The 27,612-nt window shown below is 41.0% G+C and overlaps 2 protein-coding genes across 3 annotated transcripts; one reads left to right on the forward strand and one right to left on the reverse strand.

The window, feature by feature from the left end:
- Positions 1-315: 315 nt before the first annotated feature.
- capn1 (calpain 1) lies at positions 316-17,185 on the reverse strand. The gene is made up of 22 exons (XM_052560343.1): positions 17,000-17,185; positions 13,082-13,516; positions 12,148-12,217; positions 10,750-10,868; positions 5,519-5,652; positions 5,272-5,440; positions 4,590-4,673; positions 4,353-4,438; positions 4,196-4,270; positions 3,942-4,102; positions 3,696-3,856; positions 3,601-3,612; positions 3,250-3,461; positions 3,047-3,086; positions 2,776-2,841; positions 2,640-2,697; positions 2,454-2,518; positions 2,198-2,266; positions 1,644-1,722; positions 1,446-1,562; positions 1,273-1,331; positions 316-1,132 (listed from the first exon to the last, which is right to left on the reverse strand). Exons 2-22 carry the CDS (start codon positions 13,331-13,333, stop codon positions 1,106-1,108), a joined length of 2,115 nt encoding a protein of 704 aa, XP_052416303.1. The 5' UTR covers positions 13,334-13,516; positions 17,000-17,185; the 3' UTR covers positions 316-1,105.
- A 1,035-nt stretch (positions 17,186-18,220) lies between these two features.
- LOC127962436 (splicing factor 3B subunit 2) lies at positions 18,221-27,563 on the forward strand. Of its 2 annotated transcripts, XM_052561993.1 has the most exons (22): positions 18,221-18,398; positions 18,991-19,034; positions 19,116-19,178; positions 19,275-19,409; positions 19,711-19,773; positions 20,411-20,540; positions 21,585-21,688; positions 21,776-21,884; positions 22,242-22,342; positions 22,423-22,608; positions 22,834-22,956; positions 23,035-23,115; positions 23,633-23,860; positions 23,985-24,134; positions 24,211-24,300; positions 24,386-24,493; positions 24,605-24,712; positions 24,820-24,965; positions 25,059-25,160; positions 25,353-25,452; positions 26,343-26,537; positions 27,349-27,563. In XM_052561993.1, exons 1-22 carry the CDS (start codon positions 18,293-18,295, stop codon positions 27,418-27,420), a joined length of 2,544 nt encoding a protein of 847 aa, XP_052417953.1. In that variant the 5' UTR covers positions 18,221-18,292; the 3' UTR covers positions 27,421-27,563. The 2 variants fall into 2 exon arrangements, with proteins under 2 accessions (XP_052417953.1, XP_052417954.1); XM_052561994.1 differs by lacking the exon at positions 19,711-19,773.
- The last annotated feature ends 49 nt before the right edge of the window (positions 27,564-27,612 follow it).

The following is a 27,612-nucleotide window of genomic DNA, read 5'->3' on the forward strand; positions in this document are numbered from 1 at the left end:
GTAAAACCATTTGTAAACATTACTTGTTTTTTTTTCATTTCTTAAAAATATTGTTTAAATGTTAACAAAATACACGTTTAGATTAAACTGTAAATTTTTAGATTAAAAGTGATTTTTAAGGTTTTCATTATTGCTACATCATGTACTTTTAGCCTTTTTAGTTAAAGTCACCCAAGCAAATTTTTAATTATAACTATTCCTCTTGAACTATTAATATTCTCGACAATGCTGATAAATCAACCAACATTATCACAAACATTTGCTCAATTAAGACGGTGAAAGCCACATTGACAAGATCTTGAACACCCAAAAAAATTACTTTAAAAGAAAGTTTATTGAAAACCGACATAAATGAATCAGCAGTGGAAAAAAAGAACATCCTGTAAGACATTTTGCTTGGCATTGGGGAAAAAGAATATCCTCCATTTCAAATACATCTTTCTATTAAAAGCGAAGTGCCGTCTTGTTAAATGAGAATCCGAATCAATCCGTTCCCAGTTCTGCTGCTCCTGTCTAGATTGTATTAACTGGATGTTTTGCATTGTTCATATAATAAACAGAACTAATGCATATGGCATTTTAAAAAAACATGTCCCTTTTGGCATGATAAAAGATCCTTTGGTTTTTCAGTACATCTCACACAGTATGTCTCATAAAACAGCCGCATGCAGGAAATTCAGTCCAACCCAAATCGCCTTTAGCAAGTAAAGCTGGGTTCATCAGCGCATGTATTTCTAATACAGCGGGCTTTATACAAACAACAATCAAATATGGCATTTACTGAAAGATATGCAGCTCATGATCACAAAATAGAGCTAAAAATTACGAATGATTGAAACTGGCAATGATTCATTTGGCATAGAGATATTCTGGAGAAACACGTGCAGCTCGATCCGGAAATGATAACAACATACTGTAAATGTTTTTCTCTTGGCTTCAGATATGCGTTTGGCACAGTGTTCTGCATGTAGACTATGTAAACAGGGTTGTTTATAAAGGCCGTTTATCCCATAGAGATGCATTACAGAAGTGTAAAAATGAAGGCACTCTTCAGAGGGCAGGGCTACAGAAGAGAGAGCAGACGAACGGCGAAAATGTGTCCATCTCAGGCAAACATGGTCAGAGAAATCCACTGCAACACAAGAGAGAAAGACCATTCAAAGAATGCAACTGCTTGACTGAAACACTGAGGTTAACTAAACACTACATGTATTGTGTGTATGTGTGTTTGCATTGTGTAGAAATGTTGATGTAAGTCAACTGAAGTGAAACCTGAAAGAAGGAGAGTGATATGAATCCATCGGCGTCTGTGTCCAGCGTCTTGAAAGTCTCTGTAAAAAACACACGTGTCCGTCAGATTTTCCTGAAAGCTTGTACACGTTCTTGTAATTTTGTGTTATGGCACTTATGAAAAACTGCTCCGCTTCTTGAATTCTGTGACTCACTGAACATGGTTTCCAGTCGCACTAAACAGGTGACAAAGTTGTCGAAATCCACAGACAGATCTTCCTCTGTGTACCGCAGGATGATCAGCTGGAATAAATGATTGTTCAGCTTAAATCCTGGAGAACGAGGGAGGAACAGAGAGTCAGGACACAGAGCTGAATCAAAACAGAGCAAGCGTGAGTTTAGAGACACTGTACCTGCCGCTTCCAGAGCTCTCCTCATCTCATAAGAGCTCATCGTGCCCGATTTATCCACGTCATGGTCTCTGAAGATTTGCTGTGAACATATGCAAGTCATAACTCATGCAGTCAAAACTTACCGTTTTTAATTTCTTCATGCAATCGTCTTCAAACCATGTACTTATTAGTTATTCCATTGAGTGTAATAATATAAATATAAACCGTATTCTTCCACCAAACAAAGTAGTTCCTCAGAAAGAGTTCCAACAAAGCGGTTGCCGAGCAACACGCAGAAGTAAACAAAGGTGTCTGTTTGAAGAGTAATTTAAAACTGCTTTGAACGTGGCTCAGCCAATCAGAATCAAGGAGCGGAACTCTCAGAAATACACATGCTTCTTTTTCTGCAACACTTTGAATAGTTCTATATGTAAATGAGGATTGTTATGACAGGCTAATGTTTTGATGTGAAGTCAGTAGTAATGTCTGGCTCAAGTAGCTGTTGAGATGTAAATGTGTTGAGCTAACCCAGCAGAAGACCACCTGTGAAAAACATGAATCTAACATCATCTCACCAGGTAGCGTTTAATCTTTTCCCACAACACGTGAAACTCTGTGAGTCCCAGCTTCCCGCTGCCGTCCGTCTGCAAACATGTCAAGGACAATCAGAGCGAGAGAAATACAGTCTGGACTGTACAGAGACAGAAAGAGTGAAAGATTGAGGTGAACAAGCAGAGGTGACGAAACAAAAACCCCCAGTGAGCAGTATTTGCTAGCAGAGACGCATTAAGCGATGTATATATTTTAAAGCTGATTGTGTGGAAAGGATACGTCCATGAGGTTGATCATGCTTCGACACGACTCCTTACCAAACCCGTCCGTCTTTAAATCTTTATCTGTGCATAAAGACACACAAAAGAGACGAGTTCTCAGAATGAATCACTTTCTCTTCCTTCAAGTGTGATCTTAAGAGCTCTTAGAAGTGAGCTGTCTGTGTAGACATCATGAAGATCTCACGTTTGGAGATGATTCTGTTCAGGATGGTCTGCAGCTCCGTCGTGCTGATCTCCATGTCCTAGAAAACACAGGATCACATATAAATGTGTTGTAATATGTCATGTGTGCGTACAGCAGTGGTTCATCGCTCTCTCACCGCTCCGGCCAGCTGTCTGAACAGACTCTTAAACCCAGCGTCAATCTGACTCTCCTCCAGACGTTGCTAAAGCCATCAAGAGAAAGACAAAACACTTGAATCTGTATTTGCATTTGAATTTATTTATGCATAAATGTTAACTATTGTAGTAGGACGTCAATAGTGTGTGGTGTCAAATAACACCCTTCAACACAATATATTTCTAGTAAAGTGCAGTCGCTCTTATCTTCTCACTGAACAATAGAAACGTGTCTCGAGCTGATCGTCTCACCTCCTCTGGAATATCAGCTATGACTTTATCATCCATTTCTCTGAAGGACACACAGAGAGATGATATCAGCCAGAGAATATGTATATATTTTGAGGAAATAATACAGAGTATACATCCATAGTAAAGTATCCTTGACGTCCTGTTAAGATCCTGTACATTTCAGAAAGCTCATGTGTGATCCAGTCAGTGCATGCAGGACTTACTCAGAGTTAGCGGGTTTCTCTGAGAAAACTCTGAGCACGAAGTCGGCCTCTTTCTGCGGCTCGAACGTGGAGGGTACGATGATGTACTCTCCGGCGGGCAGCCGAAAGCGTGAGCTCACCTCCCGCAGGTTAATGAAGAGCTCCGAGCGAGCGCTGGACGCGTTAGACAGGAAGAAATCCCGCTTCAGATGAACTCCGGACTTCCCCACAAACTGAGCACAAACACACGTCCGCTTTAAAACATCTGAGCAGGACATCTGGTGTCCTGAACAGTTTATAGGTAGATAGTTCCTATGTGTGTATAAATAAATGGCCCTTGATTTAAAGGGCCCTGGGTGGCTCTCATCATACCTCTCTTGGCACCTGCGAAAAGAAAGATGAAAAAGCAACAAATCAGAAAAGGAGTCGAAAACACATGAACAGGAAATTCAGATCTGCTCTCTGACCTCATAAATGGCGAATCCGATGGTCTCCATGTCCTGTCCTTCTCTGCGCTTCTTCCTGCGGTCCTTCTGCATCAGTGCCACCAGGAAGCTGCAATCTGATTGGCCGGGAGAATCTGGGTGTTTTAGGGTCACCTTGAACTGAGGGTTGATCCAGAACGTGGCTGTGGTTTATAGAAACAAAAGAGGCAGGTGAGGGTTTGGGTGTTTTCCCGCCTCTGAGCCGTCGTTCCCGGTCCGCTGCGGTACCTGGGAAGTTCCTGCATCCGCCCGCCGTGCTTCCTCTCCTCCACTCGCCCTGATACAGCGACGTGCTCCACTTCTTCACCTGACTCGCCTGGAGCGCGTCTGCCGTCAGGTTACAGATCTCCAGACGACTGAACTCACGCAGGAAATCACTGAACGACATCCTGACACACAGAGAGAGAGAGAGAGGACCAGTCATACGGTCACAACAGTTACAGGACACCTCATCTGATCATCTCTGATCACGATCCACTCACCAGAACTCTCCGTCCTCGCTGCGGTTCTGTAATCGGCCCCGGACGGAGCGGTCCACATTGTCCCATTCCCGAGAGCTGCACACACACACACACACACACAGATCAGATCAGAACATCCTCCCCACAGTATGGGTCAGCACACTGGTGTGATCCTCACTCGTCGCTCCAGGATCCCGTCCACTCCACTTCACCCCACGGGTTCCTGATGCGCACCAGCTTGGTCATGTTCCCCCTGTACACCACCTGATCAACACACTCCTATTATATTTCTCTTCCGAATAGCGTGCATTGATTAAACACACACACACACACTAAGACAATCAAGTCACAGAAAGAGACGCTGCATCTAGATCCTGCTGTGTATAATGAGTGTTTTAGCATGTCTCTGGCTCACCTCTTCCACTCCGGTCACTGAGTATGCGTGACCTTTGACCAGCTTCTTGAAGGTCACCGCCTCCATGTCAAACTTACTAGTGATCTTGAGGATAAAGAGAGATATATAATGCAGTCAGACACTGATATTGATCACAGTCACCAATGCAAACGGATTGAAAGCTAATATGATGAGCAAAATAATCATCCTTATCTTTGTTAACTAAATCTAATAAATGATTTTTGATAACTGAAATAAAGCCGAGATCAAATATAAATATAAATGTTGTCTGGGCAATTAAGTTAAAGCACTAAAATTACCAAAACTAAATTAAATAAAACAAAAGCTAACTAGAAATATATTTTTTTCATTTGAATAAATGATAAATGATATATAATAATATTATATAGCAATGATAACAACTACGGTTCAACATACAGTTTGTCCATGTAATTCTGCAAAAACAAAGCAAAAATAAATAAATAAAAACAGCATGCTTAACATTTTAACTAAATACAGCCCATTAAAGTGTCTGTGACTGTAAAGCACTCATGAATATTTAATTAGGCTGCTTGTAATTGGTTGTCTGCTGAACACATTCTAGCTCCTCCCAGTTCAGGCTTGCAGGCTTCAAATCCTCCATAATCTAAAGGTTAAAACCGCTCCACCTTCGAACGCCTCCACCTGTAACCGCGAGACTCACATCTATGGAGCAGCCCAGCAGCGATCCTCTCTCGATGGCTCGGCCGATGATGCTGAAGAGGTCCGCGGGAGCTTTCTTTAACTCGTACATCTCTGTGACTCCTCCTGTGAAATCCTCGAAGCCCTCAGACGTGCTGCCGCCCGACAGAGCCTCGTAACAGCCGTTCAGCCTGACCAACGAGACCACAGACTGAAGCAGTGCAGATAACCTGTGTTTGATTCATGTGTACAGAGGAGGATGGTCATACTTGGCGTAGGCCTTCTCCAGCAGAGCGCTCCAGAACTCTCCTCCCTCCGCCGAGTGAACGAACAGCAGCTTCCCGTCCTTCACGGGCAACCGGTCGTCTATCACCACGTCCAGCCACTCGCCGAACTGCCAGAACTACAGAGAGAGAGACGCAGATACACTCCTCAAATAAAAGCTGTTTACCACCAACCACACACTCTAGAAAATAAAGGTTGCAAAAGTGATGCCACTGAAGAAATATTTGTTGTAAGAGTGTATGTCCAGCAGGTGGCACACACACACACACACACACACACACGTTTGTTTTTGTGTAAAGTGTGTTCATCCCATAGGTGTAATGGTTTTTATTCTGTACAAACTGTATATTCTATGGCCCTACACCTAACCCTAACCCTCACAGGAAACTTTGTGCATTTTTACTTTCTCAAAAAAGTGTTTTGAAAAATGGGGACATGGCTTATGTCCTCATAAGTCTTCCTCTCCTTGTAATACCTGTGTCATACTCATGCATTTTTGTGTATTTTGCAGTAATTCGAAAGAGATGAGTTTGTAAAATCAGTTTTTAAGGGATCCAGGGTGATGCAAACATCACTGCAGCGCTCTGAAGGAGCTGCACAGAAACGATCACATGCACAGATAAAATACACAGATAAAGCACATCCTCTGCTGTTTGTTTTGCTGCATTAGTGGTGAAAAGCTTTCTGGGTTTGTCAGAAATACAGAACAACCTGGCTTCCACACACATCATCAAACTTTCTGAGAGGAGGATCACGGGGCACAATCTCTCAGTTTGTCATCTTATAATCATGTTGACTTTGATGAGATGATGTGACTGCAGCATTACTGTTAGTGAATCCTCAGTCATTATTCACAAATCTATATTCCAGGAATTATTGGTGCAGTAGGAATCGCCTGTACTTGCAGATTTCCGTTCACATTATCCACCATAAATAACAAACACACACACACCCTCATACACACCCTCGTCCTATATGTGCACTTCTGTAAAGAGCCATTCAAGTAAGGTTTAAGGTGGATTTGAGACATCAGTGAAATCATCAATCACGCTGCACATCTCTGAGGAACTGCTTCCCAGGATATTTGATTTATATAATACAGAGACGATATTCAATCACACAGCCTGTCCAAATAATTATCATAAAAGCACATTGTTAAACATCTAAGTAGTCATATAAAAGCATTAATTGTCTTTACGCAAAATATATTTTATTCATGATTCACTCGTAAACTGTTTAAAATGCACTGCAGCATTTCTCTACTCTCCCTGTGGCCCTCAGTGATTTACTCTCTCTCTCTCATAATTAGCTTTTACACACACTCAGGACATTTCTGCTTCTAATTTAATCTAAATGAGTCCCAGAACTAGCAGCAAAAACACAGATGCAGTGTGACACATTAGTGAACACATCTGGATCCTGTGTTTTTGTTCACACGCTCATCCATGCATGAATTTGTGTATGTGTGTGTATTTGTACAGCATCTATGTGTGTGAGTGTTTGATGAACCAGTTTGTGCGCATTTCTGACTGCATTGCGTTCTTTTTTATTATTCTGCACAGTATTACCAAATAAAAAGTATTGTTAAGTGTCTATTTCAGATAGTAACAGAGTAGCAGCATGATATTCATTCAATATAATATGGAAATACTTAGATGCATGAATATTTTAATCATTCAGTGTAATGGCATTTCTCAAATAAGATATATTGTGTTGTCATTTGCTGCCTGTACAAATTGTGAAAGAATTCTTGGCATGCTATGTCACCTCATTACCCATAATCCTCTCTGCCATTTCATTGAGGTTGTTTGAACAGCAGTGATCAGCCCTGCCCTCCCCCTCACCTCACTGAGTCAGAAACACACACATCAGCACAATAATTCACTACAATATCCCACACGAGGAGCAGATTGATCAGACTGTCTTACACTGTTTCCAAGCAGAGCTTCGTTATTTTATAATACTCATCCTCCACTGCTCATGCTAGTGTGTTTACAGAGCAAAGGTCGAGGACAGTTTACAGCTACACATGAGCTCTTGTGAAATCACACAGAAACAACTGCATATTAACCTTATTCCTTTTTTTGGAACCGTTCACTGAAAGCTGAACAGTTAGGGGAACCTAAAATGGTTCTTTTTGGAGCTGTTCACTGAAAGCTGAACAGTTAGGGGAACCTAAAATGGTTCTTTTTGGAGCTGTTCACTGAAAGCTGAACAGTTAGGGGAACCTAAAATGGTTCTTTTTGGAGCCGTTCACTGAAAGCTTCTTCGGGGAACCAAAAATGGTTCTTTTTGGAACTGGTCACGGAAAGCTACTTTGCAGTGGTGGAGAGTAACGGAGTAGCTTTCCTTCGTTACTGTACTTAAGTAAATTTTTCAAGTATCTGTGCTTATTAACCTTATTCCTTTTTTTGAAACTGTTCACTGAAAGCTGAACAGTTTGGGGAACCTAAAATGGTTCTTTTTGGAGCCGTTCAAGGAAAGTTTCTTTGGGGAACCAAAAACAGTTATTTTTGGAACCGTTCACTGAAAGCTTCTTCTGGGACCAAAAATGGTTCTTTTTGGAACTGGTCACGGAAAGCTTATTTGGGGAACCAAAAATGGTTCTTTTTGGAACCGTTCACTGAAAGCTTCTTCTGGGACCAAAAATGGTTCTTTTTGGAACCGGTCACGGAAAGCTTATTTGGGGAACCAAAAATGGTTCTTTTTGGAACTGGTCACGGAAAGCTACTTTGCAGTGGTGGACAGTAACGGAGTAGCTTTACTTCGTTACTGTACTTAAGTACATTTTTCAAGTATCTGTGCTTTACTGGAGTAGTTTTATTTTGAGTAACTTTTACTTTTACTTCACTACATTCCAAAGCATAAAATCGTACTTTTAACTTCACTACATTTCATAAAACATATCGTTACTCCCTATAATATATCACGTGCTCCGACACGCAGAAGCGGTGTCTGATTCATCATGAACGAACTGAATCTTTTCAAAATAAACTTTTAAATCCGATCGCAAATCGCACCAAACGATTCGTTTACGAATTAGAATGATCCGATTGCAGCTGTTCTGGAGTCGACCACTCACTGATTCAAATGAACCGTTTAGTGCGAGTCTCCAGAAGTAAGAACCGGGAGATCTGGTGAGCGCGCGTGCGTCTGATGTTGCTAAAAGTAAGTTATTAATGTCGAAATTTAGGATTAATTATTGTAACTGAAAATCATATTTAGGTCAAAATTGTCAGTTGTTTGGGAACTAAATCCGTTGTAAAGAGGGATCTGTTTAATCCCACTGAAATGCTCGAGTGCAGACGATGCAGACACATCAATCAGCGTCTCTGTGTTTTAGGTAAAAAATAAAAATAAAATTAACCATTAAACTAACACCGATTAAATAAAATAACTCGTGCATGTTCAAATTCCCCGCTGCCGTAATATTAACAGTTTTATTAAAATGCTATCCATGTCCTATGTGACTTCTGTTTATATATTGTTTATCAACAGTAACGTTATATTGTTTGGATTAACTAGATGAGTAGACAGACATGAATGTTTATTCATAACCGTACTGAAAATAAGTAAATATTGTTAGCTGATGCTAACTGTCTAGCTAACAAGCTGGTGCTAACTTGAGGTAATTTTTATAAATAATGTCCAAATATTTTTATTCAACAACCTATATATATATTACATCTGGGTAGAAAAGAAAGGATGTGATGTTCAGAACATGGTAACTACAGTAATTATCAAAGAGGGGAAGAGATGCACCCTGTTTGGCCAGGGGTGTTTTTACACCACAGACAAGATTTGAGAAGGAAAAAATCATTATGAAAATACAATTATATTTTCCTTAAAATGTTCTTCCTAACCTCAGGCCTTATTATCATGTCATAACTGTGATGTTCTGTAAAACAACAAACTTTAAAACACTTTGTTCTTACTGGTGAAGATCAGATGGTCATCTCTGTTTTCTCTCAGGTACATCACAGTGTACGCTTCACAGTGAATATTACTCTCATCAGCGTAGTCCATATCAACAACAAAAATATATCTTGACTCCATATAGTGGTTATTTTGGAAAACATCCCAGGTATTTTGAGCAGTAGGATTATAAAAAATATGTGCTAATATAAAATTAAATTAAGAAGCCTATATAAAATTGCAAACATCTATCTTACAGTACTTTTTTACTTAAGTATATAAAAAATTGAGTATTTTTGTACTTTCACTTGAGTAAAATTGAAAAAGGAGTACTCTTTTACTGGAGAAATATTTAACTCTATACATATCAGTACTTTTACTCAAGTACTTGATTTGTGTACTTTGTCCACCACTGCTACTTTGGGGAACCAGAAATGGTTCTTTTTGGAACTGGTCACTGAAAACTTTTTTGGGGAACCAAAAATGGTTCTTTTTGGAGCCGTTCAAGGAAAGTTACTTTGGGGAACCAAAAATGGTTCTTTTTGGAACCGTTCACTGAAAATTTCTTTGGGGAACCAAAAATGGTTCTTTTTGGAACCGTTCACTGAAAACTTCTTTGGGGAACCAAAAATGGTTCTTTTTGGAACCGTTCACTGAAAACTTCTTTGGGGAACCAAAAATGGTTCTTTTTGGAACCGTTCACTGAAAGCTTCTTCAGGGAACCAAAAATGGTTCTTTTTGGAGCCGTTCAAGAAAAGCTTATTTGGGGAACCAAACATTTTTATTTTTGCAACTGTTCACTGAAAGCTAATTTGGGGATCCAAAATTGCTCTTTTTGGAACTGGTCACTGAAAGCTACTTTGGGGAAACTAAAATGGTTCTTTTTGGAACTGGTCACTGAAAGCTACTTTGGGGAACCAAAAATGGTTCTTTTTGGAGCCGTTCAAGGAAAATTTCTTTGGGGAACCAAAACTGATTCTTTTTGGAACCGTCCACTGAAAGCTTCTTGGGGGAACCAAAATTTTTTTATTTTTGGAACTGTTCACTGAAAGCTACTTTGGGGAACCAAAAATGGTTCTTTTTGAATTGGTCACGAAAAGCTTCTTTGGGGAAGCAAAAATGGTTCTTTTTTTAAACGTTCACAGAAAGCTTTTTTTAGAAAATTTTTTTTTTTTTTCTTTTTTTTTTTTACTGTTCACTAAAAGCTTCTTTGGGGAACCAAAAATGGTTCTTTAAAACAACCCTTTAAAAAACACTTTTAAAAACCACTTATGTTCTAGCGTTTGTCACATTGACGTACCTGAAAGTGAAATATTCCTGCGTATCCGCCGTCAAAGCCCTGGCCGTGTGGCACCACGCGGTGCAGGAGGTCATCGTTTAGAGTCAGAGATGCGATGGCCGCAAGCAACCAACAGTCACCTGAGGAAAACAAACCACAGATAATGAACGGTGAGATTTAGTGAAGGCAAGAGATGTGATACAAAACATATTCAAGATATCTGAGGTCAATTTATAAGAACCTGTCAATGACAACAACTGTAAAATCGAAAAGATTTAATTAATTAATCAAATTTATTTAAAATGAGCTAGGATAGTATGTAAATATTGTTTAGTTTAAAATTCAACCTACATTAACTCTTTGTGCTGTATGAATGTGTAATAAATTATGTCTAACTATCTATGAGTCCACCAACAAATTGTATTTAGTGAATTAAAGTGTATTAAACACTTATTCATTTTAAATCTCCATGCCACAGTCTCTGGCATTAATTTAACAAGACAGTTTATTGCCCCAAACTGAACATCTGCTGTTGGAAGATGATCTGACGCATGACATCACAGAGAATGTGTAAATAATCTAAAATAGCTGCCAGACCCAAACAAACCTGATACAAAAGAGGAACAGTCAGTCATTTGGTTTCAATGTTAACTAAAGCTTTTAAACGCACACCAGCAGTCTCTGGGCCGCCACACACATCCTGACCAATCACGGTGCTTCCTCACGGTTTTACATGTTTAAACACTGTTCCCTTTTATGATGTCATCATAATGCATTAGCAGCTCCGCTGTGAGACATCAGCTCTTTATTTAATGACTGCAGGGTGAGAGCTTTAATTATGAACGAAGCGCTGTGTTTAAACATCACTGTACGTTACTTCATGAGTCTTGAAATACTCCAGATGTACTCTCCAGTTTCTACATGTTTCATAGCTTTCATTTTATTTCAATTTGTTTATTTAGATGCACTTATTTATAATATTGAGCATGCATGCATGAATGTGTATACTCTGTAAAAAAAAAAAAAAAAAAAAAAAAAAAAACATTCTTACAATAAATATTGACTATGAAATTTATTTTACAACACTTTACATTTCAAAAGTATTTTTTTTAAGATATTAAAGAATGCATTAAATTAATCAAAAGTGGCACTAGAGAAACTATTTTGAACTTTAATAAAACAAGCCTGGAAAAATTTTTATCACAGTTTTCACAAAAATATGAATGTTTTCAGCATTGATAATAATCAGAAATGTTTTTTTTTTAGCAGCAAATTAGCATATTACACTGATTTCTGAAGACCATGTGACAATGAAGACTGGAGACATGATGCTGAAATCTGGTGGTTGAGGTTGTAGTGAGGTAAAATCAGGGTTGTTTGAGGTAAAGTCCTCCCCTGATGATGCTCAGACAGACTCACCCAGAGCTCCCTGACAGATGTCGGTACGAGTCGCTCCATCCACGATGAACTGGGGACGCGTACAGATCTCCTGCAAACACACGCGTGACGCTAAATTAGATTAGCATTTTCAGAAGGATGATGCACGGCACTGTGCCTCTCACTCAAACACACACACACACACACACACACACATATATATATATATATAGTGGTCTGCTGTCAACACCTGCATCATGTTTGTCAGTGACGAGTGTGAAGACACTGAATACCTCATTCAGATTCAAAGGCATGTCTAGTTTATAAAGCCAGGATGGATGAATGTATAATGAATAGCAATTTTTCCTGACAAATCATTTCGGTTCTTAAGCATCCCATAGCAACAAGCACGAGAGACCTGGTTATATAAAGCCATGCATTAATGTAATCAGTAGAAGCCCTGAAATCCTGCGGGACGTTGAGAGTAGAGGTGACCTGACACACGCAGAAGTGCTCACAAATGTGTTCAGAGAGCGCAAGAAGCAGAGCGAAAGGTTAAACTAGGCAATGTGTGAACACATGTGAGGACCGAGGTGAAGCGTTAGTATAGATATACCTCACCCAAAAATTACAATTCATGCAAACTCGTCTACATCTCGGATGTCCTGATGCTGTTTGTTCATCAGAAGAGATTTGGAGAAATGTAGCATGGCATCACTTGCTCAGCATTGGATGCTCTGCAGTGAATGGGTGCCGGCAGATTTCTGACGGCACCCATTCACTCCAGAGGATCCAATGCTGAGAAAGTGACTTAAAGCTACATTTCTCCAAATCTGATGAAGAAACAAACTCACCTACATCTTAAATGACCAGAGGGTGCGTACATTTTCACTTTTGGGTGACTGTTCCAATGAAATACAGCAAATGGAAGAGGACAAGAGGAACAGCAAGCAAACTTGCTAATTGACCAGCTCACCGTGGGTCTCATCCACCGCACACCTTGCGTCTTGGAGGAGCGTGGACCCAACTCATTGAATCCCAGTGAAGAAGTGCTGGCTGGGAACAGGTGGTCCTCAAACAGGGTCCTGGTGCGTTGGCACTGGGCCCTCAGTGAGTCGTAATCCTGGCCCAGGAACTTCACAGCGTTGTGGTTCTGCCCCAAACCTGCGTCCCGGTCCCACTGACTCCGCAGCTTCGCAGCCATCCCTGTGGCGTAGATGGGCTCCATGCTTTCACCCGCTTCACTGGGACTGGCAGACAGCCAATGAGAACGGAGGGAGGGGAAGAGACGAGCCAATCACAACAGAGGAAACCAGGAGTAGAATGAATATGTTCCTTCTGAATCAGAGGGAGGATGATGCTGGATGTCCTTTATTCAGTCAGCAGCTGAGAAGGATCTGCTTCAGAAGTCCTGGATTAGAGAAGAACAGTTCTGTTATTATAAAATAACCTTGTCATATAAACAACTTCACATTACTTTACACTGCTTTTGCATCTGGGACAAGAAGAACATTGGCACTAATCAACACTATAAAGAGGAAAGGCTATGTTTAGTTTAGTATTTGATGCTTTATGTATTTGATGAGTCAAATTTTGACAGGGCACAACATGTACACAAACTAAATACCACAGCAAACATATGCAATTATAACATGTTCAGTATCAGTTCTTTTTGGGCATCATTTTTTATGTGACATGTTCCCAACCTTGAAAGTCAGGACTTAACCCTTTTATGAAGAAATGAGTCCATAGGGAATAGTTGAAATTCTGTCATTTACTCATTAGCCACTGACGGTCATAATATGGTGAAAAAATACAATAGCAGTCAATTGCTAATGTTTGGTTACTAACATTCTTCAAAATATCCTCTTTTGTGTTCAGGAGAAGAAGGACAGTCCCACAGGTTTAGAACGATTCAAACGGAGTTTTATTTGCACAATTTCACCCTAAGAAAGTTTCCCACAGGACACTTCGACTACACCGAGCTTATATACGAGACGCCTGACATGTCTCTGAAAGCAGAATAAACTCACATTCATTTCCAACAAAGCCCGAGATCTGCTGACACAACCTAAAAACATCGAAATGATGGATTTGTTCCTGTCTTGCACTTCACAAGACATCAACTGATGGATTTGATCGGTTTGGATTATTGTGATGTTTTTATCAGCTGTTTGGACTCTCATTCTGACGGCACCCATTCACTGCAGAGCATCCACTGCTGAGCAAACCTGATGAAGAAACAAACTCCACTTCATCTTGCAAGTATGCACTATATAGAGTGAATAAGCACGTCCCTTCAGCTCTTTGAGCTTGTTAAACCGGTCTAATGCTTCTCCCTCCTTCATTCATTCTCACACTGCAGTGAACCCGAGGAACCGAGCTCTGATTCACACCATCTCTGTGTTAAACCACACACATCTGTGCTCATATGTCTCTGTAAAACTTCCTTTAATCCTAAACTACCTGTCATTAGTTTGACTGTAATGCTGTGGGCTCGTATCATTTACTCATCAGTTTCATGGGAACTGGTTGTGAACAGCGTGACTTGAGTGTCCTTCAGAGAGAGAGGGAGAAAGTGGAGCAGTGGAAGGGTGTGGTGCGTGAGACGCGCTGCCAGGACTGTGTTAAACTGCAGACGCATGTGTGGATGGGTGCCAGCTGGACGAAGACAGCGTTCAGGGCTTCAACAGTGACTAAACATCAATGCATCTGAGCTTGAAGACGGGAGGAGGCACTTTGAAATGTTGCTCCGGGTCTCCAGCAGTGATTTTCAAATGAGTTTGTGTTTGGTAGGTGGCTTGTTTCGTGCACACCAGCTCTTTCTGAAGGTCTTCTGCTCATCTCAGGATAAGAATGGATGTCAGACGCTGCTGGCAAACCTCCAGCCATCTGCCAGAAAACATCCAGCGCTGTAAACGAGCGCTGAGATTCACACAGCACTCATAAACTACAGGAATAGTTACAGTAATGCACATGAAATACATTCTCTGTCTGTCTGTCTGTGCTCTCTCTATGTGTGTGTGTGTGGCACTACAATAATGAGAATTTGAGGAGGGAAAATATTTTTTTATAAAATTAATAAAATAATGATTTTCAGACAAGAAAATAGTATGTTTCTTTCTCTTTTTGTGTAAATGTTGTACATTTGCTACCGTAAATATATAAAAACTTAATTTTTGATTAGTATTGAATTTTGTATTTCAGATGTTTTATAAATCTCAGTTTCAGAAAAAATGGACCCTTATGACTGTGTTGTTATCATCAGTTTCTGACTTTATTAGACAGAAGCTCACAAAAATACCCAAATTACATATTGAATTAGTCTCTGGAGGGCTGAGAAGATCAGTTTCCTCGATGACAAGTGAAGACACGTCATGAAACCTCCGTGTTTGAACAGATGCTGTCGACCAATCAGAGAGAGACTCAAGATGTTCACACACTGAGAAAACACTTGAGGGAAAACACGTTCCACAAGACCGATACCAGAACGCCAGCTACATTATATTATACAATGTGTGTTGACTAGAATAGCACTTGTGCATATGTATTAGTCAAAAATAATTGAGCAATTCCGCTTGGTGCAATTAATGGTGCTGAAATTAACTTATGCACTTAAATTAAACATTGATCAAAGGTATGCAACAATAAACAACTAACTTGCATTCTTTAAAATAAAAAGCATTCCAGTTCGCACTACTCACTCTGTGCTCTTTGGTAAAGTGTGTAAGCAGAGATTGTTTCGAGAGGTCAGCTCTATGTAGCCTACAGGTGTGATTTTCTCATATTTCTGGGCGTAGCTGACTGTGACTCAGAGAATTCACAGACAACACCCTCGACATCCTCTGCTCTTCTCTCTGTTACACACATACAGTGACCCTCTTTCCAAGCCATGGCACATGTCCACTCTACCGTGCGTAAACAGTGCTGCTTACATCGGTAGACACGCTGCTTCAGTCTGCGCTGTGATACCATCACATGTCAACAGTGGCAGAATGACACTTCTGTGTGAGCGCGGTCTCAGGTTACATCCAGGTGTGATCAGATTTTAATGCAAAGCAGATTTAGATACAAGAGCCAAAAGGAAACCAAAGGGTCCAGGGGTTTTCAAACTGGGGGTCAGTGGAAACACAATGTACAAATAAATAATAAAAAGTAGCTAAAAATGTATAAATGAGTAAATAAAAATGAGTTTTTAAAATATCAAATTTTCATGATATAAATTTGGTATTTAAAAAAAATAATAACTATAGATGTTTGTTATATTTGGGAGTAACTGCAAGTGTTTCCTTGGTGTTACCAAAGTGGCCTGGGTGTGGATTTTAGATAAGAAATAATAGAGTTATATGGTGAAACACCACTTGTTTTCATCTCTTCCTGTGTTATTCAATAAAAAATACACACCCACCCTGACCACAACAGCTGACCATGTGTGTGTGTGTGTGTGTGTGTGTGTGTGTGTGTGTGTGAGTTTAAAATGCTTTTAATAGCCATGCATGCATGCATTCAGCCTCAAACTATTCTTGTGTTTTGGAGAAGTCGATGTGAATTCAATCTAGATGTAAAGAAAGAATCGAAACTGATTACATTCGCGCGCACTAAACATGTTCCTGAATGATTTACTAGTTTATAACAGCAATGCATGCATGGCAACACTATGAGAGCTAATAATGGTCAGTGTAAAGGCAGAAACTGTAAAACAAGGAAATGGAGTGCACGCGCCTTTTGATGTTTTAAACGTTAAAAGATGTTAAGACTTTTGCCTGATGAACAGTTTATTCTATAATACAACCTTTACGTGAAACATATCCGTTGTAAACAAGACAGGAGGGAAAGTACAAAAGTGAAACAAAGTCTCGTTCGCACGGATGCAGAAAAGTCCGAAGCGTCTTACCTCGCGTCTTGATTTGTAGCACACTTCCGAGTATGAGCACAGATTATTGACTCCAGAGGTTTGCGCTATTCTTCGATCCTCTGCACATCTGGAGTTCGTGTAGTTAATGCTGCTGATTTTAACCCGCCAGCAGCACAAACGCCCAGCGGATCCGGGGCACGTCTGAGCGATGCGTGATAAACGCGACGCGTCCCAGAGCTGGGGATGGACGCGTGCAGCATCCAGCGGACCAATCAAAGAGCGACGTTACGCGTTCGACGCGACGCAACAAAACGAAAACGCTAAGCAAACCGGACAACCTAAAATAAGAAACACATGTGCAATTTTTCATATTATCATATTATATTTATATATATATATATATATATATTAGATTTTTAGATTAGATTAGATTAGATAATTATATTAGATTTAACTATGTAAAAGTTTTTCGCAGGCAGAACACGGCAGACGCATCGCATAATAAAACCATGTATAGAAGCCAAATATTTATCGTGAAATATCTTAAAACAACTGCACGTTTTATGGTTACACGTTAACTGAAATATATTATGATATATAAAAAATTAGATAGCCTATTTAATATAATTATTTAAGCAAGTTGCCAAGGAAACTCTTTAATTCAGTTTACCTTAATGCACCAAACTAAAGCTAAAACTGATAATAATAAAACAAATATAATTATATAAAATATATAAATATGAAAAAAAAACATATATTCATATGAAAAACTAATATAAATGAATTGCACAAGAAAGTTACTAAAACTTTAAATAAAATCTACGCGTCCGAGCAAACTTCCTTTCATTATGCGCTTCACACTCCATTTCAGTAGGTGGCGGGAATGCACCTTTTAAACTGGTCTGCCAACCGCCGTAAAATCCTAGAAGAAGATTTTTTGTTGTTGTTCTTTTTTTTTATTTTATTTATTTTTTATTAATGCTTAAAACAATACACAAGCAATAAAAGATAACAACAGAATATATATGTATAGGAATACAACAGGGGGAATAATATAAGTTAAATTAAACATTAACAAATTATGAGAATTACATGACACTGAAAAAAGGAAAAGAGTTACACATAGATAATGTTTTAAGGCTCTTTTGTTCTCAGACAACTTAATTGAGCAGAATTATTTTTCAAGTTCTTTCTCAAATATATAATAAAAATAAAATCCTAGAAGAAGAAGAAGAAGACGAGCAAACTGCGTGACGTCAAGCCCGTTGCGGAAGTGCGTGGCGTTCCCGTGATCCCTTGCGGCTGAACGCGTTTGTTCCGAAGAGCTTCATCATGGCTAGCGATGGGCCGCCGGGCGCTGATTCAAATCCCGATATTAACACATGGACCCACGGCGAGCTGCAGGCCAAGCTGGCCGAGCTCGGAGCTCCTAACATGGGTGAGATGAACGCGTGTTAACACGAGCTCTGTTTGTGTGTCTCGCGAGCTAGCGTTAGCCGCTTAGCCTGTTATGTCCCTGTCTGCTGCTCAGGTCTTCACTGCACAAAACCTCACGTTAAAGTGTGTCCGCACGTAAACACGTCTTATGGGAAACTGTGTTTACATTTATTCGTTTGAATAAAACACGTAAGACTGTGAATAGCACAAGTTAAGCGTAAGTGAAGTCGCTCGTGTGTGTGTGTGTGTGTGTGTGTGTGTGTGTGTGTGTGTGTGTGTGTGTGTGAGAGAGATTGATTGAGTGAGTGAGTGAGTGATTGTGTGTGTGTGTGTTATAACACTGAAAACTCTTATCTACACCACACATATTGCTCATTTAAAACCATGTTTAATTCAGTCAAATGTTGTTTATCATATGTGATACAAAAACAAACATGATCTTTACGTAATATCCTAAAGATTTTTGGCCTAAAAGGAAACATCAGAAGTTTTGACCCATACAGTGTATTGTTGTCTATTACTACACATAAACCTGAGCTGCTATGGTTTTGTTCTCCAGAGTCACACATCTGTGTGTGTTTTCTGTTGTTCAGGTCCCAGAGAGGAGCTCATAGAGCGACTGAAATCTTACGCACAGGTAACTTACGCACGCTTTAACTGCAGATCTGCTCATGCGATGCATTTCTTTGTCTGAGCTGTACATTGATCTCTTCTGCAGTCTGGGATGATCTTAACTAAACCGAACATGCCAGGAGGAGACGACAAGATCATGACTGCTACGGTACTGCCATGTTTTATTCATTCTCTCTCTGGCTTGGTTTAGATTAGTTGTGTTTGTAAAGACCAGTATCTCTGTGTGTGTGTGTGTGTGTGTCAGATGCCAGGTCTGCCGCCCATGCCCCCGATGCCCTCCATGCCCCTGCCGCCGGGCATGAACATGATGCAGGCCATGAACATGATGGGGGGTCCTCCACCCATCCACATGATGCAGCACGACGACAGAGCCACGCAGGTGAGAGACACAGCTCTGTGTGTGAAACATTACAATTAAACCTCAGGTGCGTGACTTTACCAGCGACTCCACTTCTGTAGCTCAGGCACTTCTATCAGACACAGTCCTTTTAATTTGTGCAATACGTTCTGAGCGTTACTGATCAGAGATATGCACGATTGCATCTCGTTCATCATCAATAAACACAAACTTAATTGAATTAAGATGCAATGCTAAACAGGTTAAATGGTGTACCACAGTTAGGAGTTTCACTTGGGTCACAGCTGTGTGTGTGTGTGTGTGTGTGTGTGTGTGTGTTCAGGGTGATTCACGGGTGATGGGTGAGCAGATGAAGGAGCATGAACTCCTGGAGCAGCAGAAACGGGTGAGAAAGACTTACCCTTATTGCCATATTCAACTGTGTTGCTGAATTCAGAAGGATTTGGCTCAGGCAATCTCCGCTGTTTGAATGTGAATTATTTATGCACTACTGTTCAAACCTTTGGGATTTATGATTAAATTAAATGTATGCATTTAGCAGACGCTTTTATCCAAAGCGACTTACAGTGCATTCAGGCTATCAATTATTACCTATCATGTGTTCCCGGGGAATCGAACCCACAACCTTGCGCTTGATAGCACAATGCTCTACCAATTGAGCTACAGGAACATTTATTATGAACGTTAATGCATTCAATTGATCAAAAGTGACATTTAAGCCATGTTACAGTATTATTACAATGTGTTTCAGCTCTGAAGACTGGAGTAATGAAGCTGAAAATACAGCTGTGCATCACAGAAATAAATTACACTTTAAAACACATTCACATCGGAAAATACTTCGGAATATTGCAGTTTTTACTGTATTTTATTTCAAATAAATATTGAGCATAAAAGACAGAAAAAAATCATATGGATCACAATCTTTTATATTGTCTAAATGTTTTGATGTGTATTTTGTGACGTAGATTGTGCGTGTGTTAAGTTTGTACAAATAAAGTGAGTGTTTGTCTCTGTCTCAGGCTGCTGTGCTTCTGGAACACGAGAGGCAGCAGGAACTTGCTAAAATCCAGCAGGGGGCTCCACCAGGCACCAGAGGACCTGAACTGGGACCACGACCCAACCTCCTGCCCCCCATCCCGCCTCTCAGAGGTCAGCGCCCCTCCGCCTTCATACTGCAGAAACACTGCCAAACACTGATTCACCAGGATGCTCGGAATTTATGTTAAAGCTGCTGTATGTAGGATTGACACCGAGTGGTTGAACTAGGTATTACAGTCCAAATTCAAAATATTGGAGAGGGTTTTTTTCACCTGGATCATCCTCCTCAGACTTGACACACACATGTTGCCAGATTGATGACACAAACAGGAACAAGCGCACTTGATAATGAAATAAATCAAATATGCTGTGCTTTCCACCAACTGGCAATCCGGGGTGCGGATATACAATTAGATAAACTGGCAGTGGGAGGGTTTCACAAACCAAAACAGACAGACCTTCCAGCCCTGGACACACATTTCACAGGAGAATAACTGACTGTAGCACATACTTGTTTTCAGATAAACAAGTATGTTAACTTAGCATGTTTCTTAAATATCTGCAAACATACAATGGTATTTTTATGCTTTATTAGAGTCAAAATCTCACATACAGCACCTTTAACCTAATGTGATGATATGCTGATTGGATGCCCTTTTACTTCACTGATAATATATAATGGGCAAGACACCACAGGAAAATGCATTTTTTACTTGCACTGGTTAATTTTGAGATTTACGATATATTTGGCTTTTCTTTACATGCCATTTCAGTCTAGTGGAAAGAAAACATTCACAATACACATGTAAGTGTTTATTTTAGTGCACTGTATATTTTAGCACTTTTTAAAGGTTGTTTTCTCAAAATGAATGTTCAGATGTATTTTCTGGAAATGTATGCAAGTGCATATTTACTTACATAATGCCTCATTTGTATATTCAAACATAACATTCAGAAAACTTGAAACCAGAAAGATTGCAATGTGTTCCATCAACACAGGGAGTGTTTAATTACTATTATTTTTTTTTATTGGACCCAATTCACCTTATGTGTCTTGGCTTTTGTGAACCAGACTGGACTGAGATGACTGCAGCCTTCAAATCATTGCTGATAAGAGTGATTTTAACTTAAAACGTGATCTGTGTCCTGCTGTAGTTGGGACTCCCGGTGGCCCCGCCCCTCCAGGAGTTTCTCTCCTGCCCCAATCTGCCAATCAACGACAGAAGGTCCCGCCCCCTCCAGGAGAAGACGCCAGAGAGGTGTGAGACCCTGAGCGCCTCGGCACATGATCGGTCTGACACACAAACCCAGTCTCTTCACTCATCTTGATCTGTTTGTTTGTGCAGTCGTGGCAGGGTGAGGAAGTGGGCATCGGACCCAAGATCCCTCAGGCTCTGGAGAAGATCCTGCAGCTGAAGGAAATGAGGCAGGAGCAGCTCAGCGTCGCCCCCACAGGTCACTGACAATCCACAGGCCACCTTAATACTGCTAATGATCGTATTTATGAGACGAGAGCACTCGAGGACAGCAAGTCTGATCATCAGAGGAGAAACACTCAGTTTAGTTTTCAAAGGCGTGCAATGAATCAAATCATAAATTACCGCTGCTTGAGGTTTTTTCTTTTTTTACAGTTTAGCTTGTGGATTCTTTTTAATGACTAATGCATGTGTCTATCATGCACTTGCACTCTTTATTTAAAATGTGAGCTTTCTAGAAAAGGTGTGTAATTTAGCTGCTTTATTTGCTGAATCCAAACATGAATTGTCTTTTGCACTGAGAGTGAGTGTTTGCGTTTGCTGGTTTTATCCACAGAGGTCTATGATGACCAGGAGAGCGCTGACACGGATCTGAATAATTCCTCCACCCGCGGATACTCGGACGAGGACGATGAGAGCGGTCTTTCTAAAAAAGATGTAGGTGTCCGCACATCTGTGAGCAGTGTTGGCGAGGCTCTTGTTGATCTCTTACTGAGTTTCTCCTGGTTTTCTTCTAGAAAAATCGCAAGCGCAGGAACAGGAAGAAGAAGAACAAAAAGAAGAGGCAGCAGGAGGAGGAGGAGAAGAAGAAAGAGGAGAGCAATGACAAGGAGCCCGAGGTGGAGATCGAGTACGTGACGGAGGAGCCTGCGGTCTACGACCCGAACTACATCATCTTCAAGAGGATCTTTGAGGCCTTCAAGGTCAGAAAATGCTACGTTCGTTGATGCTTTGAGATGAGGAGCTTCCAGAAACTGTTTTGTTGAAACTAAAACGCAAAACTTTGTGTTTGATGCAAGAGTGTGCCGCTTGTTTGGAGTTTGATCTGCTGCTTGCTTCACACTCATCCATCACAGTTTGACATTTTAAAGACTGAACATAACTCTCGTGTTTTGATGGATGGTGCGCTCAATGGATTTCTATCACAGCTGACAGATGACGTGAAAAAGGAGAAGGAAAAGGAGCCGGAGAAGCCCGAGAAGCCAGAAATCCTTTCGTTTAAGAAGAAGGGCTTCGAGCTGGAGAAGAAGGACAGTGACGACAGCGACGAGGTGAGTTGAAGGCCACTTCCACAGCGGTGGTTTCCTGACGGTATTCCTGTCTAACGCCGTCCACTTCCTGTTTGACAGGACACCAAAAAGGACTTGCCCAAGTTGTCCAAAAAGAAGCTCAGGAGGATGAACCGGCTGACGGTGGCAGAGCTCAAACAGGTAACCAATGAAACTAATTTCTCTTCGTTTGATCAAAATTACTCCTAAAACCACTTCTGAGATCAATACATTTAGATTTAGATGTTTTAACTGTAAATGAGCTTGAAGGAATAGTTGAATCAAAATTTGCTCTAGTCATAAAAGATAGTTTTTTTTTTTTTTTTCATTGCATGACTTGCTCAGCAACAGATGCTCTGTAGTGAATGGGTGCCGTCAGACTGAGAGTCCAAACTGCTGATAAAATAATCCACATCACTCCATCAGTTAAAGAAAGTAACCTGGTTCTGACGGCACCCATCCACTGCAAAGCATCCGTTGCTGAGCGAGTCATGCAATGCTACATTTCTCCAAATGTTAAAATACATTATCAGTTAATTTTGGCTGATCTAATCCTTCAATATGAAGTGCATAGCACTAAGCCGTCTTCATCATTTAGACTTAGCATTAAAATAGCATGCTCAGTTCACTTCAGAGTGGATCCAGTGCTATCTTCAGTGTTTCTTGATGTGTTCCTCAGCTCGTGGCGCGTCCAGACGTGGTGGAGATGCACGACGTGACGGCGCAGGAGCCCAAGCTGCTGGTTCACCTGAAGGCCACCAGGAACACGGTACCTGTGCCCCGTCACTGGTGCTTCAAGAGGAAGTACCTGCAGGGCAAGAGAGGCATAGAGAAGCCCCCGTTTGAGCTGCCCGAGTTCATCAGGAGAACCGGCATCCAGGAGATGAGAGAAGCCCTGCAGGAGAAGGTACACGCACACTCACACACATCTCACACGCTCTGTTCCTGAGCAAGGGCATCAAACAACAGTGTGCACCGCTTCATTTAAACGCTCTGCTGTCAGCTTCACTGGCGTCTCTGTGTTCCTGCAGGAAGATGCCAAAACCATGAAGACCAAGATGAGAGAGAAAGTTCGGCCCAAGATGGGGAAGATCGACATCGACTACCAGAAGCTGCACGACGCCTTCTTCAAGTGGCAGATCAAGCCCAAGCTCACCATCCACGGGGACCTGTACTACGAGGTGCGTTTGTTACTGATGTGAGTGATGAGGACACTCCTGGAGCGTCACTAACTCTGCTCCGGTGCTCATGTGTCAGGGTAAAGAGTTCGAGACGCGTCTGAAGGAGAAGAAGCCGGGCGATCTGTCCGCTGAGCTGCGAGTGGCTCTCGGGATGCCCACCGGACCCGTGAGTGTTCATCCTGCGCTGCTTTACACAACACCAGCTGTGGAAGTACACACTTCTGTGATTGTGTGTGTGTGTGTCTCCGCAGAACTCTCACAAAGTTCCTCCTCCGTGGCTGATCGCCATGCAGAGATACGGACCTCCACCCTCGTACCCAAACCTGAAGATCCCCGGCCTGAACGCCCCCATCCCTGAGGTCAGACACACTCAAACACACACCATCTGCAGTATTTGCCCATGGTTTATCCTAAAAGCATTAGTGTAGAGCTCTTATAACTCTTCCTGATGAGGTGTGTGTCTCTTTCAGGGATGTTCGTTTGGGTATCATGCGGGCGGATGGGGTAAACCCCCGGTGGACGAGACGGGCAGACCGCTGTACGGAGACGTGTTCGGCACCAACGCCATAGACTTCCATGTGAGCAGACCGCCCAATCACATCCTGAACACGTGCCTCATTGCTTGAACTGATGTTCTGAGTCAGTGATTGTGAGGAGATCTGAGTCTGTGTGATCATGTTCACAGGCCAAAGCAGAGGACGAGGAAGTGGATCGAACCCCGTGGGGCGAGCTGGAGGCGTCTGATGAAGAGTCGTCTGAGGAAGAGGAGGAGGAGGAGGAGAGCGACGAGGAGAAACCGGATGAGACGGGCTTCTTCACGCCTGCAGACAGGTGCTGCTCGTCTCTGATTGGCTCGTGTGTGTGTGTGTGTGTGTTTGAGACACGAGGACTCACAGATGTCTGCTCTCTCTCGTTGTTTGACAGCGGCTTGATCACGCCGGGCGGCTTCTCCTCCGTTCCTGCCGGGATGGAGACCCCAGAGCTCATCGAGCTGAGGAAGAAGAAGATCGAGGAGGCCATGGACGGGTGAGTGTCTGTCTGTGTGAGAAACACACTTAAAATCATCAGATCGTATCAAATCAATGTTTGGACAGAATTTGAACATTTGCATGCATTTTTCTGATACATCAGGCTTTATTGAAGTGTGAGGTTTGAGCTCTGCAGGTGTTGTCTGGTGAGCTGTCATGCTCATGTCTCTCGTGTCTGTGTGTGTTTCAGAAACGAGACGCCTCAGCTGTTCACAGTGCTGCCGGAGAGGAGGACGGGGCCGGTCGGGGCCGCTATGATGGCGTCCACACACATCTACGACATGTCTACGGTACACAGTCATTTTAACACCCAACAATGCACTTGTGTAACCAATATCAGTTCCCAGCGGTTTCAAATCCCATTTTTAGCACCTGTCATCCAACAATCCCAGTAAGCTTTGCTACTTCTGATTCGAAACAAAGTCTGAGCTTTTAAATTTTTCTAATGTGGCACGTAAACAGATCATCTCTTCATCTTTACTAGTTATTACATGAATAAACAAGAGTGAACATCAGAAGGTTAAGACATTAATAAATATTGTTTTCCTCAGAAAAGCCAATGTGTGAGGAACCTATTAGTCGATTAGAAAAACATAACTCTAAAGGAGCATTTTCATAAATATATGCAATATTGCATATTCATTATTTCACGTAACCTGTTAGCAAGTCTTCATTATATGTATAATTAAACAGTAAATAAATGCTGATTCACGTACAATATTAATGCATTTACATTTGATATCATTTAAATGGGCCTTTTTTTTATCTGATGGTAGATTATAGCCAAAAAAAATTTAATTTGGAGTTAATTGCATCATGATTCAAGATCCAGGCCTGCTATGCATCATCTTCCAATTAATATTTGCGAAAACAAAGCCTGATGCATTAATAAGCATGAGATGAACTGTTGCAGAGTTGTGTGTTTTATAGAAATGATTTCACCTCGCAGCCAGACAGCATCCGCCTCGTATCCCAGAGTTCTCTCTTCTGCTTGATTTCAGTATCTAGACGACAGATAACCTTTGCAGGAGCGCTGACTTCACATCTCCATCAGATCTCTCACATGCAAATCACTCCATCCATACGGCACTCGTTTATAATACCAGCGAGAGATAAACGAGCAGCGTCTGGGTGGAGGAAGTGTCCTCTGAATACTGTCGTGTGTTCCTCTGTGGTGCAGACGGTGACCAGCCGAAAGGGAGGAGTCTCGGTGCTGGGCGGAGACTCTCAGGGGGTGGAGGTGGCTCTGGCGCCGGAGGAGCTGGAGCTCGACCCCATGGCCATGACGCAGAAGTACGAGGAGCACGTCAGAGAGCAGCAGGTGGAGAAGGAGGACTTCAGCGACATGGTGGCGGAGCACGCCGCCAAACAGAAGGTGAGATCAGATGCATGCGCTCAGTCCGTCATCAACCCAAATCAGACAAACAGGAACTGATATACCGTGCTTTAGTTTGAACTTATCTTCATTTCCATTATTGTCTGATCTTGAGAGCTTAGTTCAAAATCCTTATTGTCTTCGTTCATGATTCTCATTAAATTATTAAATGATAATCTATCCAGCTTTAAAAATATATATATTTATTTGACCATTCTTATGATTTTCCTCATTTGTTAGATGCTTTGAACAAATGTATCTGCTAAATGAAGACACAAAATCAGCCAATTAAATGAATAATTCTGCTTTTATACTTTTTGTATAATTAATAGGCTACATATTTTTATATTACATTTATATTTACACATACATATTACATATGTATATTATGCATATTTCTTTTAAGTATATATGCACAATTGATTATATAAACATTAAAAAAAAAATGTTTTTTAAATATATACATTTGTAAATATATTTTATTTTTATTTTTTTCTCATCACACTGAGACTCAATGTGCTTCATTGCCATGAAAATCACTATATTCTATATTTCTAAATAGGATTTCTTGTCTTCACACCAAATTTTCACATTTTTGATTTAAGGTAAAAATTACCTACCTTTTTTTTAATGCTTTGCGAAGGATGCTATCATAAAATAGAAAAATAATTCTTATCACCATATTAATTCCTGCACTAAAAGCAATAAATAGATATTTTCTAGTAAAGCCGGTTTGTGTCTCTGATAAACGAAGGTGTTTGCTGTATCATCTTTGTAAATGGTTTCCTATTTTTCTTCTGTGTCTTTGCAGCAAAAGAAGCGCAAGGCGCAGCCGCAGGACACACGCTCTGGAGCCAAGAAATACAAAGAGTTCAAGTTCTAGCCCTGCGCTGACCTCCATCCTTCATTCCTTCCTCTCTGATGTCGTGTAGAAGAGCCCAGTGTTTGTACGTCACACGATAATGAGCCACGTTTTTCATTTATATGCTTGATGTTTTTGTAAATAAAATACCAGTCCATGAAAAACTGATGTTATGAGTTTTTTTTTTTTTTTGAGGTTTACCCGATTAAGAAA

The sequence above is a fragment of the Carassius gibelio genome, chromosome B7 (assembly GCF_023724105.1).
Source record: "Carassius gibelio isolate Cgi1373 ecotype wild population from Czech Republic chromosome B7, carGib1.2-hapl.c, whole genome shotgun sequence".
NCBI lineage: Eukaryota > Metazoa > Chordata > Actinopteri > Cypriniformes > Cyprinidae > Carassius > Carassius gibelio.